This window comes from Desarmillaria tabescens (genome assembly GCF_030435595.1).
Source record: "Desarmillaria tabescens strain CCBAS 213 chromosome Unknown EV420scaffold_16, whole genome shotgun sequence".
Taxonomy (NCBI): Eukaryota; Fungi; Basidiomycota; class Agaricomycetes; order Agaricales; family Physalacriaceae; genus Desarmillaria; species Desarmillaria tabescens.
In genome coordinates, this window is record NW_026848315.1 from 404,900 (window position 1) to 417,784 (window position 12,885).

A 12,885-nucleotide genomic window follows, 5' to 3' on the forward strand; every position below is an offset into this window, starting at 1 on the left:
CGGGGCACCTGGGAAGAACATTGAAGCCTTTGTCCTCAGCATCTGGATGACTGGACCCGTAAATCCTTAGGTCTACATCATTGTTCTTATAGTACTGATACTGGCGACCTCTCGCCGTAATTTTGATGATCCCAGCTGTTGCCATTGCCTTTCGATACCAGTCACTACCACTGGCCACCACTGTGTTATTGGTTATTGTTAACACTGATTTTATTTGCTGGCGACGCCGGCCGCTTTTCCCCGATGAATCCGAGGCCCGCTCTTATTCCTTTGCCACCTGGGGTGGTACCTAGGGTCGTCGTTCGCACCGTATTTCATCATGACTGGCGTTTTACCTTGCCATGTATATCAGGCTACGAGACAAGACAACTCCTCGACGCTCGCAGTGCCTTTGGCTACCTATGGGGTGGTTAGTCGGAAATCTCAATCGACTCCGCCATCGGTATATTCACCGCATACATACATACTCAGACTCAAGTGGTATATAATAAAATTCACTTTGTGAAAGTTATTATTTGCATGTTCTATTCACTTAGGCTTGTGTTGCTCACCTGAGTCATATTTAGTAAGGGCTGGGTTTATCGCGCTGTTGTGTCGCAGAGAATGGCGCTTCTCATCGGTCAAATTTGGGCTGTATTTCTTTCCATCGAATTCTAGAGTCCGCGTACTACCCCGATGGTCCCGACATCACCTGCAAGAGCGCACGTAGAACCAGGAAAGACTTTCTTTTCGCGACGAGTTAGTATTTCCTCCGCTTTTTCAGTGTGGCGCAGGTGTATTTGTGGCGGCTGGTATACAAGACCGCGGCCCCTGGGTGTCGCTATCTCATCCATTCAAATACCTGTCGGTTGTACGACCACGAGATTAAAGCTCACTGCCGCTCAATGTCAATGCTACCCTTGCTCGAAGTAAAGGCAGGTATTTATTTTTATTTCAAACTGTCCAGCCACTGATTGATCACGTCCGAGAAGTGTGTGTCCAGTGGCCACTTCTCATGGAATAAGCAGTTCACATCACGTTCATGACACTTTCTAGACTTCCTAGTCCCATTCCTTAATTAATAAGACCTGTACCAGGTTGTCTCCCACGACGTCCAAGTTCGCAATTGTCGGAAATTTCAGTTGAGGACTCATGGGTATCCCGGAGTACTTATTATGATTTTTTACCAGTATATGGTCTTACCTTCCTGGCTAACATCGAGGATTTAATTTGACCGATCGCTTTACCTGCCCAAGATGTATTCTCTCTGTTAAAGCCGCTTAAAACAACTGCAGACCGCTGCTTGCAACATGTTACACCATCCTGCTTGATTGCCTGTAATGAAAGCGGTAGTGAGTAGAGCTGATGTTAATATATAAACATAACGATGAGCTCTATGTCGACTCTAAATTATGTTTGAGGAAGACATCAAGAAAATATTCTGCCTGCTTAGAGCGGGAGTCGAATTGGCCTTCAAGGTGCTCATGTGATTCGACAGCATCGGTAAATTGCGGAAATACTTCTTCGTTGTTTCCATGTCTGTCCTTCCCGTAATTACTACCGGAACTCAGAACTGGTGTCGATTGCTACCGACTCAGCTGGATGTAACTTGCATGAAACCCATATAGATCGCCAGCATGGTAATCGTGTCTCGTTATGCTATTCTTAAGACGCGAACTTGTGACCCAGCTCAATTGCCAGTACGTCTGCTGCATCTGACTGGTATTATGTGCTAAGTCCTTGCGCCTTCCTTCTCGCGTCAAAGTTCCCCGTGCTTCTATTTATCCCGAGATCATCAAAATCTATGACTCCGGATCCTGAGAGAGACACTGTATATTCTTTTACAGGCTTTTACTCAAGGCAGTATGCTATCTCTCTTTACACGACTGTTTCCTACTGTCTCCGACACCATCGGTCGATGCCCGAGATGTACGGCCCAACAGCCTTGGAAAAATACGAGATTTATTCATCTCTTCCCACGTTGTCCTGAATTCTCTGAAACAGGCGTTATGATAAGCGGACGCACCTTCGGTATCGGCTGTAGTAGAAGCGACTTGTTTTGATTCTCATCATTGAAAATGAGCTCGTGAGGACATGCTCTTTCAGTTTGGGGGCTCTTTTTCAGCGAAAGCTCTAATATTATCTTCATCTATACCGGGCTTTTTATTCAATGTATGACCTCATCGGCAGTCCACATGTACAACAGCCCATATTGCGAGGGCTTGCGTGGGAAATGGCACTTTTCTTACTCCTTTGGGTCAAAAAATCTCGTCGTGATCGCCCTTCAAGCTACATCCTCCCCCCTTCTGTCATTATACACCTTTCCTTCGTCAGTAAACCACGTGTACCGTCTTTCACACAAATTTGAAACGTCTTAACATCCTTACGGCCACATGCGCAACCGAACGATGTCCCCGAACTATACAGTGTGCCCTTCGGGCTAGCCAATTGATCTGGATGCTTTGGTATCTTGATCGTCTCGGTTCTGCAGGTGATTAGCACCATACCAACCCATCGGACTCCTGGTCTTGTACCACGGTACCGATTCTTTAATGCGTATTCCTAGCAGAGGAGCGCATGAGGCACTCTGTATAGTAGTATTTTTAGTAACAAATTCACTAAGAAGGACATCTTTACGTAACGTCCTCATCCAAGAAAGATAGTTACTTAGAGGATATACAGATGCAATAGTTTGTAGATCCAAAAAGGAAGGCCCGTCTTAAAAAGTAGAATACAAACCCAATACCCGGGACTGAATTTGAAAGAAAATCCAAGATATAAATGTACGCGGATAGAATACAGAGCAATAGAAAGCGGCAAACTTGACATCGATAATCAAGCTATCAGGCATTACAGGGCGCTCGTGAGGGTAGGGCAGCAGGTCCAGGTAACATGCGGAACTGGAAACAACATCAGATTTCTACGGCTAATTTTAAATTAAGGAAGGGAGCACCTGAGACGGATGGTATGGATGCGATGGCATAGCAAGATAAGAATTTCTTTCTTCGAACCTGTCATCTGTTTCATCGTTGACAACGGAGGGCACAACCGGAGGCAGCGGCAAAGATAGCTGCCCGTTTCTACTGCTGGAATCGGATTCGTCTCCATCATACTCTGAGGATGAAGATTCTACTTCCCGGAGCCGCAATGCATTGGTACAAGACATGAGGCTCGAGGGAACCCACTTCGTGCTGGTGGAAGGTGGCTGGACCTGGCGAGGGGCAGGGTGCACTGCGTCAGTGTTAGAGCTCACCCCGGGAGGCAACAAATCGACAGTGTATTGGCCGACTTGATTGGTCTCGCCGGTCTGGGGAAATGCACCGTGGGTACGAAGATGCCGCTTGGCATTGGAACGTACACCGAACGTCTTCGTGCAGCCTGGGTACGTACAAGGGTAGGCTGTAAAAACGGCGTCAAATAACGGACAAAAGATACTGAGAAGGTTACGAACGTCGGACGTTGTTGTGACTGTTCATATGTGTTCTCAACCCACTGGGTCTGCGTACTTTAGTGAGCAATAAATCCAAGAAAACCGTGAGGACTGACCGAGGAAATTCGTGGTGACAAATCTCGCACTGGTGCATCTTGGATTTCTTCTTTTTCTTCGCCGCGAGAAGATCAGAGGAGTCGTGTGGCGTAGGTGGTTCCTGTTTTGGAGCGGGGTATTTCTCATACGATTCGCCGTAAATTGAATTCGACTGCTCTGAGTCAGATGAACACCAGCTCTGCCTCATAGCAACAGCTTGCTGAGCAGTCCTTACGTCGTCGAAGTGCTCTCGGACGGGAGCGGAGAACAATCCGGTTGATCTGGAGCCGACAGCAAGCGGTACCGAGGGGCAGTCAGGAAACCCGCGAAGAGGGGAAGGTGCTGTTGAGGACGTTGGAGGAGATAGACGCGGAGAAATGGAAGCAGCTCCCGACAAATACGGATGGCCTTCCATCCAACGAGACTTCCTCGACAGCCGAACTGCGTCGTATCTTCGAGGGGGGGGAGACGACATTGCAGCGTGAAGTGCTGCGGGAGTCATAGTGTAGCCGGCATTCTGGCCATAAGCCAAGGAATAGGACGAGCGGATTCTGCCAGTACTGTCGTAGGCCCCGGAGTCGGATGATTCATGATGCATACTAAAGTTCGTCGGCAGAGAGTGCTGAACTATATGTGCTGATACAGGTGTTGGAGCCATAAGAGTCGGGGGCGACACTACATGGTATTCCGATTGACGGTGGTGATCATCGAGGATCGGATACTCTGAAAGGCCGCGAGCACTAGCAGAGTTTGTAAGAGGCCACTGAATTGCCTCATTTGACGCGAATGTAGAGGACGAGGTATACATCTAAAGCCAGAGCGTATCGCGGGAAGGAAAGGGACCTGGTGTTGCGTAGCGGAAGCGAATCCTTAATAAATACGCCAATTTCAGTTCGAGAACGTGGGCGGAAACATTTGATGGACCCACAAAAACACACAAACCTGTTTAGTCAGGGTCGGGGATATATTGTTGAAGAACTTGATGACAGGCGATGCTTGCCGGATGCGGTGTGGGCTGGGGGATATTACGCTCGTGGTAACTGACAGCTGCTCCACTTTTGTACGCTACGCATGTACACGACCGGAAGGTCCACGATTATATCAGTAGCACGCCAACAACGAGGCACTAAACAGCCCGAATACAGCCAGAAACCGCAGCGCACCAGACACGACGCCGTTTGAGGAAGAAAGAAGCAGGTGGACCCCAGTAAGACCTCAAGCCAATCTCTGTTTACTGTAAAAAAAAATTAATTAGCGCCAATCAAAAGAGATGCCGAAGTAATTCTTTCGAGGTTCTGTCCGCTCGGCAAACGAAATCAAGGCCAATATCGCGAATCTGAAATGGAGGAGTTGCTGTTTCCAAAAATTCTATCCCCATGGGAGATAAGTTATCCGGCTGCCTTTGTCTGAGTTGTAAAATATGATATCACACTGCTGTTGGCGCCATGAGCATCTTAGATGCAAAATGAGAACAACAGGCGCACCGACCCGCCAATTCGGATCCAACTAGCTCGCCCGGGGCCTAGGAGGCAATAGCAAGTGTGATTGCTAGGTTCATAGAGACAGGTGACTGTTTGGCGCATGGGGCGCTGCTTCTAGATGATGAGATCGATACCGACACCAACAGGTATGTACCTTCGCTTACACGTATTGAAGCGATCGATTGTTCCTTTTCTCTTCTTCTTCGCCTCAAGTGGTTGTGGGAGGACCGCTATCAGACATCTTCAGATTCTGCACCAAGATAAATCGACAATACAACATGATAAAAATTTCCAGGCACACCATTATTGTACTTTTAGTATGTGATTGCTATTATACCGGTTGGACGCGGTTCTTTTCAAGTTGACTTTTAGAGAGTGCTTGCTGAATGTGGACTGTTGAAGACGACGTAATAGAGGTGCCTAGAAAGGTAACTTGACGTTATAGTTTGCGCCTAGTTCGGGGCTAAACAGGGGAAGGAAGAAACAGTCCGGTACTTTTAGAGCATTTGAGGCGGGCGAGGGAGGTGGACCGCATGTCGTCGTTTGGTGTGTAAATGCATGACATGAATTAATAAATGCACAGAGATGATGTGTAAGTAATCCAAAATAGTATACAGACTGAAATGAAGGCACCTCAAGCGCATGCATCAAGGGGAATTAACGCAGCGCGACGCAAGGTATATAACTCACCCACCACCGAATCACAGACTGGCAGGCGCCATGGTTCAGACATAGCTTTTGTGTTCTCACATTAGCGCCTCTCTCGCAATCACCACAGTAGAACTGAACATACCGAAAACGATCTAGACGACCCTTTGCTTGTTCTTGAAACATCTCAAACTTTACAGACTCCGACTCTATATCTGTGTCGGGATATCCTCCGTCTGTAATCTTGTCTCTCGATGTATTCACGGGCTGATTGAGGAAGACAAGACTTGTCCTACCCTTTCCGAGTTTATTTGGTGGCTTTGAGATGGGCTTTGGAGGTGCAGATTTCGGGGCAGGGATACGGTAAGGGTGCGATCGAGACAATGACTGCCTGACGCCCCGATACCTCCCGGCAGATGTCACATTAGTTTCTCGCCGTTTCAAAGTGAAGGATGCGTGCCACCCTGCTGTAACGGCCTTCTGTCTAGAGATATAATCCCTTTCAACGCTATCCTCGACGTCCTCCAATTCATCGTCAGATGCCAGCGGAGATGGACTAGGACATGAAGCAGAGCCTTGTCCAAGTGCATCATCGATGTCGTTGGGTGACATACAGTCGCCATCATCGGCCAACTCGTCACCCAACTGATTCCTCAGATCGAGTGCCGCCACAATTTCATCCTCTGCGGAGGGATTTTGAAACAGCGGCCTACGATCAGATTTCTGAGGATATGGCCGTGGAGTGAGGGATTGAGCTCGTCTTGGGGATGCAAGAGGAGGACTTGAGACAGCGTCGACACCAAAATACAAATCATCTAAGGATTTGGTTTTCGACGGAAGCCGTTTCGGGGTATCCCGCGGACGCAGGGGAGATGACAGCTCCTCTGTATCCTGTGATTCAGAGGGCGAAGTTGGGGAGATATACCCATCCTCTTGTTCCACTGTATGTGCCGTCAGGACTTCCTCAATATCGAGCGTCATCTGCAAACCTTGAGCGATCACCGAACCGAAATCGTATTCGTCAGCCTCAGCGTCGGTAGTGATCTTGACATTCTCCTTTTCATCGCGCAGACGAGAGGGTCCGGCGACGGAGGTTTGAGAAGTTTTATTACGCTGTGACTTGGCCGTCGGCGGAGTAAAAAATTTGGACAACCTTTCGTCGTGCGTTCGCTTCTTTCTCTTGGCAACCATGTCCTCGTCCATCACATCCGCCAAGGTCCGTTTGCCACTGGCCCTACCTACGATCATCTTGTTCTTCTTCACAACTATGGGGATTTTTGATGGTGATTTTTCGGTTCGGGGAATATTGGCATTAGGTCCTGAAACACAACATCAAAACCAGCAATCTGGCGAAGGGAGAGAGGACCCACCAAAGAACATAAGGATACCATCATGCTTTGGCTCGTTTAGGGCTTTGCCCTTGCCCTTGTCAGACCCATTACAAGGAATAAACGATAACTCCTTCGTCTTCATCGATGCATGGTTCATGAAGCTAGGATTGATATCTTGCATAGGTAGCAGGGTGATAGGGTCGATATCGCCCATCGCGATTTGCTTCGCTAAAGATGGCTCGATATGCCTAGAAGTGATGCCAAATTAAGCGAACGGCACCGCGAGGTGGTATATTTTACCTTACCCGCCTACATGAGCGTCTAACTCCTTGTTCCATTCTTCGTCGACTTCGGTCAAGTGTACCAACCTTTCAAGCGCCGGATCGTAAACTCTTTGATGCAGAAAGCAATTTTCGGCTAACTTGAAACTTTCTAAATATCCCCGAGGCACTGGTTTCTTGCCTTCAATTGCAACCATCCTCACGACCTGATCCACAGTTTTCCATCTCCGCAGCAGCGAACATGCTGTTTTCAAACCAATTCCAGGAATACTGGGGAGGTAGTCGCATCCGCTTAAGATGGCCATGGCACGAAACTGTGCATCAGACCACCCGACTAACGAGATTCCATGAGAGTCCGGACCACTGGCAGTGACTGAGGCGAAGTCAGAGCGAGATATAGAGACGACAGTGTTCGCAACTGTGTCGAGTTTGAACAAAACGTTCTTGCATCCAAAGACAAGCATGTCGGAGTCCTCGGTGACGATGGCGTCAACATAGCCAGTGCGTTCCAGGTAGGCCATTTGTGCGTCAGCCTCGTAGGGTGCCACTGTGTACTTGATAGTTTCTGCTCTTAGAGCCTATGGAAAAAGACAGTTACAAAGACTCAAGAATCAAGATATATAAATAGCCCGCACCTTTATCACTTGGAATGCCATTTGCGGGGTCACGTCTACGCACTTGACATAGAATTCCCGCGCATGAGCATGTTTTCCTTCGGCTGCAAGGGCTTCCCCCCGCGCAAGGTTCTCCTCTCGCTTCTGCTTTCGAGTAACTTCGGTCCCTTGTTTGGCGGGAAGGGGACCGCCATCAAAGACAACGTAGGGTTCGATGTTGTGCTGACGCAGAATCCGAATTCTTTCCATCACGTATCGCACATACCTACGGGGTAAATTGCGGTCAGTCTCGACCGATACAACGGGGAACCATAGGGACCACGGTGTCGCCCGAAGCGCGCCTTTCCCTGAAGGCCACTCACTTGCTTGTTTGTTTTCCAGTAGCCAGTTCGGTAGCACATGAATATACACCACGATGCAGCCAAGCATACGCGTCGATTGCCACAGTCTTGCCAGAGAATTCAGACAAGGGTTTGACGGTCTGAATAGACTTGAGAGCTGGTAGCAGCCCAGATATTCCCATGAATCATAAAAAGGAGAGTACTCAGTACTGACAAGAAAAAGATAAATGCGAGTGAAGGCGAGAATGATAAGAAGCAGGGACGAGAAACTTGGAAGAGGGCGACCAAATGTCGCTGCTGGCAAAGATGAGCAAACAACGCGTAGAGTGTCACATAGTGTGACCATGACAACCATGACGTCAGTCTCGTACCGCCTGCCGCCTGCCCCGGCAATTGGGACACGTCCGAATAAATACGTTCTCCCGCTTATACACTCAAGACAGACATGCTACAAATAATGCGATAGTACTCTATCAATAGGGACATGAGTTATCGAATGACATAGCTAAACAAGGGGAGGCTCAACAAGATGCACGACCCCAACAAGGGCAACTTGACGAGTACATCGTGAGGTCGCTGCCACTATTATGCAGCCCATCTTCCAATCCAGAATCTACATGCAGCCTTTCTAATGGAAAGTGCCTCTTTGTCGAAACTCGCGACGTCCATAGTACCAAGCCAAGGTTCACCATGCCCATTAGGAACTACTTCTTCAATGGAGAAGCCTTCAGAGCTTGCAACCCTCATGAAGTTGTCACAAACGTTGGGAGATGTGTATTTTCCGGCCTATGTATCTTCAGGACACGGTGCAGCAAGGTAATTGGCAAAACAGGTACTCACCGCGATATACACCCGGGAATCAGAGCTTTTCCGGAGCAACGACTTGAGCGAAGCGACGAGAACATTGTGGGAGGTGTGAAAATGCAGAAGATCTGAAAGAATCACAACATCATATCCCATTGCCTCATTATCTGTTAAGGATCTGGGCAATTGTAAGAGAAAGATGAGAATATCTGATACGGCTTCGAAACTCACAGAACAGATTGGGCATCCGTACCCCATTCATACCCTTGGCAACAAGTAATGCATCCATCAGAGACGTGCGCTCGATTTCGATTGACATTTTCTCTCAGATTTTTCATGATCCCGTCGTCCGGATAATCCGTCACTACGACAAGTGAAGGGGGTTGAGGTAACGTGCTCATTAATAACGACGGCAACGCGCAACCTGCACCCAATTCAACTACTTTGTAGCAGTGGGAAAGAAGCCGTTCATCAGATAATTTAAGAGAAGAGACAATCAAAGTACCTGTACGTCCTTGAACGGGAATTAATGCTCGTTCAATACGCTCTGCAAGAAAGAGGGAAGGAGAAAAGAGATGGTCTGCCAGTAAGGTATTCGCCTTATATGATAGTTAGAACCCAAAAGGCTGTGAACTTTTATAACACACCTTGCCCTCCTACAGTACCAAGAGTTGTCGGAGTCTGTCTATTATTGATCTAAGGGCATCCATACCTTGGGTGCGACGGTAAGCCGAAGAGGTCCGTAGGATATCTCAGAGTCATCCAAGACTTTCGATTCGCCGATAAATGAGAGCGCGTCGTTGAATATGTCTTCGTACGGTTCGCTCATGGTAGTCGCGTTTAAGGTCTTACGGATGGTCCGGGCCGACGGACCAAATTGCCATGACTCACTTTACTTAATCTGTTTCAAATCAGTTCAAATCCCACTCTCATCAGTACTACGTGATGGCCTCCGCGAACGTTGTCCTCAGAGCAGAGAAGAGAGCTATGCGGAAGGCTTTTTCCTCCACTCTGAAAAATATTTCTCCTGTAATCATTGAGGAGCAATGTGCTGTCACTTCCATGTCCACCCATTTCTTCTAGTCCAGCTGATTTGAACATTTTCACAGCAAAGGCTGTTGCAGATCGTGTACTAGCTCTGGACGCCTTCCGTAAGAGTAAAACAATCAGCTGCTATCTCAGCATGCCAACGATGGAACTGGACACGTCCACGCTAGTTGAGGAAATTGTGCGCTCTAGTGCGTAGCACCCTGTCAGCGTTTAACCGGATATCGATGTTGATTTTGCATAGACAAAACCCTATTTGTTCCAAAAATATCGCCAGATGGCAGTATGGACTTTCTGGAAATTCATGGTGCGGAAGATATCAAGTCGCTACCAAGTGGCCTATGGGGCATTCGAGAACCTGGACCCACCTGGAATGGGTTCCCGCGAAGAAACGGTAAAACCGAATATGCAACAATTTAACATAAGGAGCATGGATGTAGCTCAACGACGTTATTCAGCGACAGACGCGGACTGCGATAAGTTGGACATGATTCTAGTTCCTGGTCAGTTGTGTCATGGTACGATGTGGGCTGTTCTGTATCTCTTTGTTCAGGTGTTGCTTTCGACAGGACGCTATCTCGTCTGGGCCACGGTAAAGGGTATTATGATAAATATATCTCAGGGTATGAGGCCAGCGGAAGGCCGCGCCCTTTATTAGGTGTGTGTGGTCTTTCCTTGCTCACTAATTGAGATTGACATCCTTGTAAGTGGCCCTTGCCTTGGAAGAGCAAGTGGTGGACTCAAATCTACCCGTTGATGACCACGATCAGAAAATGGATATGATTGTCACACCCACGGAGGTTATCCACTAATGCAGCGAACGATCGTCAGTGTTACACCGTATGAAAATCTCTTTATTCACACCGTTGCTTCAGTAATAACATGGCGAAGAAGAACGAAGCATTTGCCCCATAAAGGATTCACGGGGCTACAAATAATCAAAGACAGCAACAAAGACGGAGTCAGACTCGAGATCTATACATGTGTATAATAGCCGCATCTTTGGGAGGGATCTTTGACACGTCCAGATTTTTGTTCCTAAAATGGAGAGAAGAATCTCTAATGCAGCAATCCAGATATTCAACACGAGTCACTGCAATATGTCAGGTTTTTTTCTACGGCCCAGAATGAGAGTGAGAAAATATGGATCTGTTACTACAACTGTGTCTCCTGTCGAGAAAGATCGATGTAATTTAAGTTTTTGTCCAGTTGGAATATTCGCCAATGTATGATGTTAAGGTCTTCGTCAAAGAAGTTCCCATCGTTGCCTCCGACCATAGCTCTCAATCCATTCCACGACTACTTTCTGTCCCAATATGTCGAGGAGTGCCGTTGGCACACACATGTAGATTGCCTCTGCTTCGATCGGATCGAATTCCTTATCCATAGACACCCGGAACACGAACGTCTCGAGTGTCGGGAAACGCCGCAGGGCAGTCTCTGCTAAACGAGTCCAATCAAAGAAGTCTTCCTCCATTATGGCAATCATATCCGCTGAGGAATAGGCATATAACTGTAGTACAAATTCAGTGAGTTGTGGGGCAGAAGGTAGAATTTCTAGCGTGTTCGTGCACAATTGAAGGTCAGGTAGTAGTGTCTGCGTTTCGAGCTCGATACTCAAAGTGAGTGACACGAGCTCGGTGAAAGCGGGGGTAGTAAAGGTCGGAAATTCAGCTACGGCCTCAATCAATGAAAGAATGCTCCGATCAAAGAATAAAGACTTACATGCTGCTTGAGCCGGAATAGAAAGTTCCTGGAGAGACAGGGCGCAAAGACTCAATAGGCAGCCCAATGCGTCGGTAGAGAAAGTGGAAGCGTCTGAGTACGCGATGTACCAAAGATCGGAAGGGCGCGAAATTGCGAGTACCTCGTAAACGAGCCAATCTAAAGGCGTCAGAGCCTTTTCAATGATCAACTCCTCGAGTTTGGTCAAGTTACCCGTGAAGACAAAGGGAGGGTCGGAATCTGATGAAAGCGAACTTGAGATTTTAACGCGATTCATTTGAAGCACCTTGAGAGGGGGAAATAGTCCGAAGAATGCCTTGGCGTGCGCGACGTTGATGAACGAGCCCGAAAATATGAGAGCTTCAACAGAGATAAATGCGGAGACTAACTGCTGCGTTTCCGGCGTAACGTGAATGACACGAGTCTGGGACGTGCTCCAAATGAATTCTGTCACTTGAGGCATTGTGGGGAGGAGAATATTGGCCGGATTGCTGGTATTACGAACTGAAGGGTCCGACAAAATACGTTCAATAGCAGCGAGACGCTCCTCAGAGTCAGGTAAGGACGGGGGAAATTGGTCGTCTAGTATACTGAGTTCCAGATCCTTGAGACGTGCTCCCGGTGAAAATCTGGCTACTCGAACGAACTTGATGACATGAGGGAGAGATAAACCAATATTCGTCCAACGTGACAGATCCTCTGGTGACGAAAAATTGGCATAGGAAAATAGGTATCGAAGAGACGCTACCCTCCATGATTTTGAAACGAGAGACGAAGATTTTAAGGCAGGCACATCATAGCGATTGTGTTGGACAATTCCGCCAATCACTTCCAGAGGGAGGTCAACTAGTGTGCCGCGTTGTTGAGATTGCAGTGGAAATGGGAAGGAGATGACCCACGATTAGTTGTTGGGTACGCGAGCTGGGTACACGACATGGAAATTGAAGGCCTTGAGCCTTTTTGAAGAATCTTATGAGACGGTGTGTCGACTTGATTATGCTGCCGATATGAGCTACTGGTGAGCCCTAATAGTACAAGTGACGAGCGAGTGAGACGGTTGAATTGATCAAGTTGAACTGTTTCCCTTCGCGGCGCCTTTATATTTCTG

At 47.8% G+C, this 12,885-nt stretch overlaps 6 protein-coding genes across 6 annotated transcripts; 1 reads left to right on the top strand and 5 right to left on the bottom strand.

Moving 5' to 3' along the window:
- Positions 1-2,911: 2,911 nt before the first annotated feature.
- Positions 2,912-3,563, bottom strand: EV420DRAFT_1270130 (uncharacterized protein; the record flags this gene model as incomplete). Its single annotated transcript, XM_060467548.1, has 3 exons — positions 2,912-3,378; positions 3,431-3,477; positions 3,526-3,563. 3 exons carry the CDS (start codon positions 3,561-3,563, stop codon positions 2,912-2,914), a joined length of 552 nt encoding a protein of 183 aa, XP_060331069.1.
- A 3,058-nt stretch (positions 3,564-6,621) lies between these two features.
- On the bottom strand, positions 6,622-7,107 carry EV420DRAFT_1270036 (uncharacterized protein; the record flags this gene model as incomplete). Its single annotated transcript, XM_060467538.1, has 2 exons — positions 6,622-6,953; positions 7,005-7,107. Coding segments are annotated over 2 exons (435 nt in total), but the record flags the coding sequence as incomplete, so codon positions are not given.
- An 81-nt stretch (positions 7,108-7,188) lies between these two features.
- On the bottom strand, positions 7,189-8,506 carry EV420DRAFT_334168 (PIN domain-like protein). Its single transcript, XM_060481741.1, has 4 exons — positions 8,223-8,506; positions 7,882-8,125; positions 7,266-7,824; positions 7,189-7,213 (listed from the first exon to the last, which is right to left on the bottom strand). The coding sequence occupies exons 1-3, from the start codon at positions 8,381-8,383 to the stop codon at positions 7,267-7,269; spliced, it is 963 nt and encodes a 320-aa protein (XP_060331071.1). The 5' UTR covers positions 8,384-8,506; the 3' UTR covers positions 7,189-7,213; position 7,266.
- A 72-nt stretch (positions 8,507-8,578) lies between these two features.
- Positions 8,579-9,862, bottom strand: EV420DRAFT_1540717 (uncharacterized protein). The gene is made up of 6 exons (XM_060473090.1): positions 9,718-9,862; positions 9,653-9,661; positions 9,511-9,604; positions 9,237-9,447; positions 9,042-9,183; positions 8,579-8,987 (listed from the first exon to the last, which is right to left on the bottom strand). Exons 1-6 carry the CDS (start codon positions 9,832-9,834, stop codon positions 8,787-8,789), a joined length of 774 nt encoding a protein of 257 aa, XP_060331072.1. The 5' UTR covers positions 9,835-9,862; the 3' UTR covers positions 8,579-8,786.
- A 61-nt stretch (positions 9,863-9,923) lies between these two features.
- On the top strand, positions 9,924-10,969 carry EV420DRAFT_1540723 (uncharacterized protein). The gene is made up of 7 exons (XM_060473091.1): positions 9,924-10,053; positions 10,115-10,243; positions 10,297-10,446; positions 10,511-10,555; positions 10,606-10,710; positions 10,761-10,892; positions 10,947-10,969. Exons 1-6 carry the CDS (start codon positions 9,951-9,953, stop codon positions 10,862-10,864), a joined length of 636 nt encoding a protein of 211 aa, XP_060331073.1. The 5' UTR covers positions 9,924-9,950; the 3' UTR covers positions 10,865-10,892; positions 10,947-10,969.
- Positions 10,970-11,291: 322 nt separating this feature from the next.
- On the bottom strand, positions 11,292-12,826 carry EV420DRAFT_334265 (uncharacterized protein). The gene is made up of 3 exons (XM_060481742.1): positions 12,677-12,826; positions 11,778-12,623; positions 11,292-11,726 (listed from the first exon to the last, which is right to left on the bottom strand). The coding sequence occupies exons 1-3, from the start codon at positions 12,711-12,713 to the stop codon at positions 11,299-11,301; spliced, it is 1,311 nt and encodes a 436-aa protein (XP_060331074.1). The 5' UTR covers positions 12,714-12,826; the 3' UTR covers positions 11,292-11,298.
- Between the last annotated feature and the right edge of the window lie 59 nt (positions 12,827-12,885).

Bases quoted from the DNA above. Each gene is read 5' to 3' on its own strand.
- EV420DRAFT_334168 (XM_060481741.1), bottom strand. From the start codon at position 8,383: ATGGGAATATCTGGGCTGCTACCAGCTCTCAAGTCTATTCAGACCGTC. The intron at 8,126-8,222 runs GTGAGTGGCCTT...TTTACCCCGTAG, and splicing joins ACTGGAAAACAAACAAGCAA to GTATGTGCGATACGTGATGG. The intron at 7,825-7,881 runs GTGCGGGCTATT...CTTTTTCCATAG, and splicing joins TGGCATTCCAAGTGATAAAG to GCTCTAAGAGCAGAAACTAT.
- EV420DRAFT_1540717 (XM_060473090.1), bottom strand. From the start codon at position 9,834: ATGAGCGAACCGTACGAAGACATATTCAACGACGCGCTCTCATTTATC. The intron at 9,184-9,236 runs GTGAGTTTCGAA...ACAATTGCCCAG, and splicing joins ACGGATGCCCAATCTGTTCT to ATCCTTAACAGATAATGAGG. The intron at 8,988-9,041 runs GTGAGTACCTGT...GAAGATACATAG, and splicing joins ATTCCCGGGTGTATATCGCG to GCCGGAAAATACACATCTCC.
- EV420DRAFT_1540723 (XM_060473091.1), top strand. From the start codon at position 9,951: ATGGCCTCCGCGAACGTTGTCCTCAGAGCAGAGAAGAGAGCTATGCGG. The intron at 10,054-10,114 runs GTGCTGTCACTT...ACATTTTCACAG, and splicing joins TGTAATCATTGAGGAGCAAT to CAAAGGCTGTTGCAGATCGT. The intron at 10,711-10,760 runs GTGTGTGTGGTC...CATCCTTGTAAG, and splicing joins AAGGCCGCGCCCTTTATTAG to TGGCCCTTGCCTTGGAAGAG.
- EV420DRAFT_334265 (XM_060481742.1), bottom strand. From the start codon at position 12,713: ATGTCGTGTACCCAGCTCGCGTACCCAACAACTAATC. The intron at 12,624-12,676 runs GTGGGTCATCTC...GCGGCACACTAG, and splicing joins CGCGTACCCAACAACTAATC to TTGACCTCCCTCTGGAAGTG. The intron at 11,727-11,777 runs GTAAGTCTTTAT...TTGAGGCCGTAG, and splicing joins TATTCCGGCTCAAGCAGCAT to CTGAATTTCCGACCTTTACT.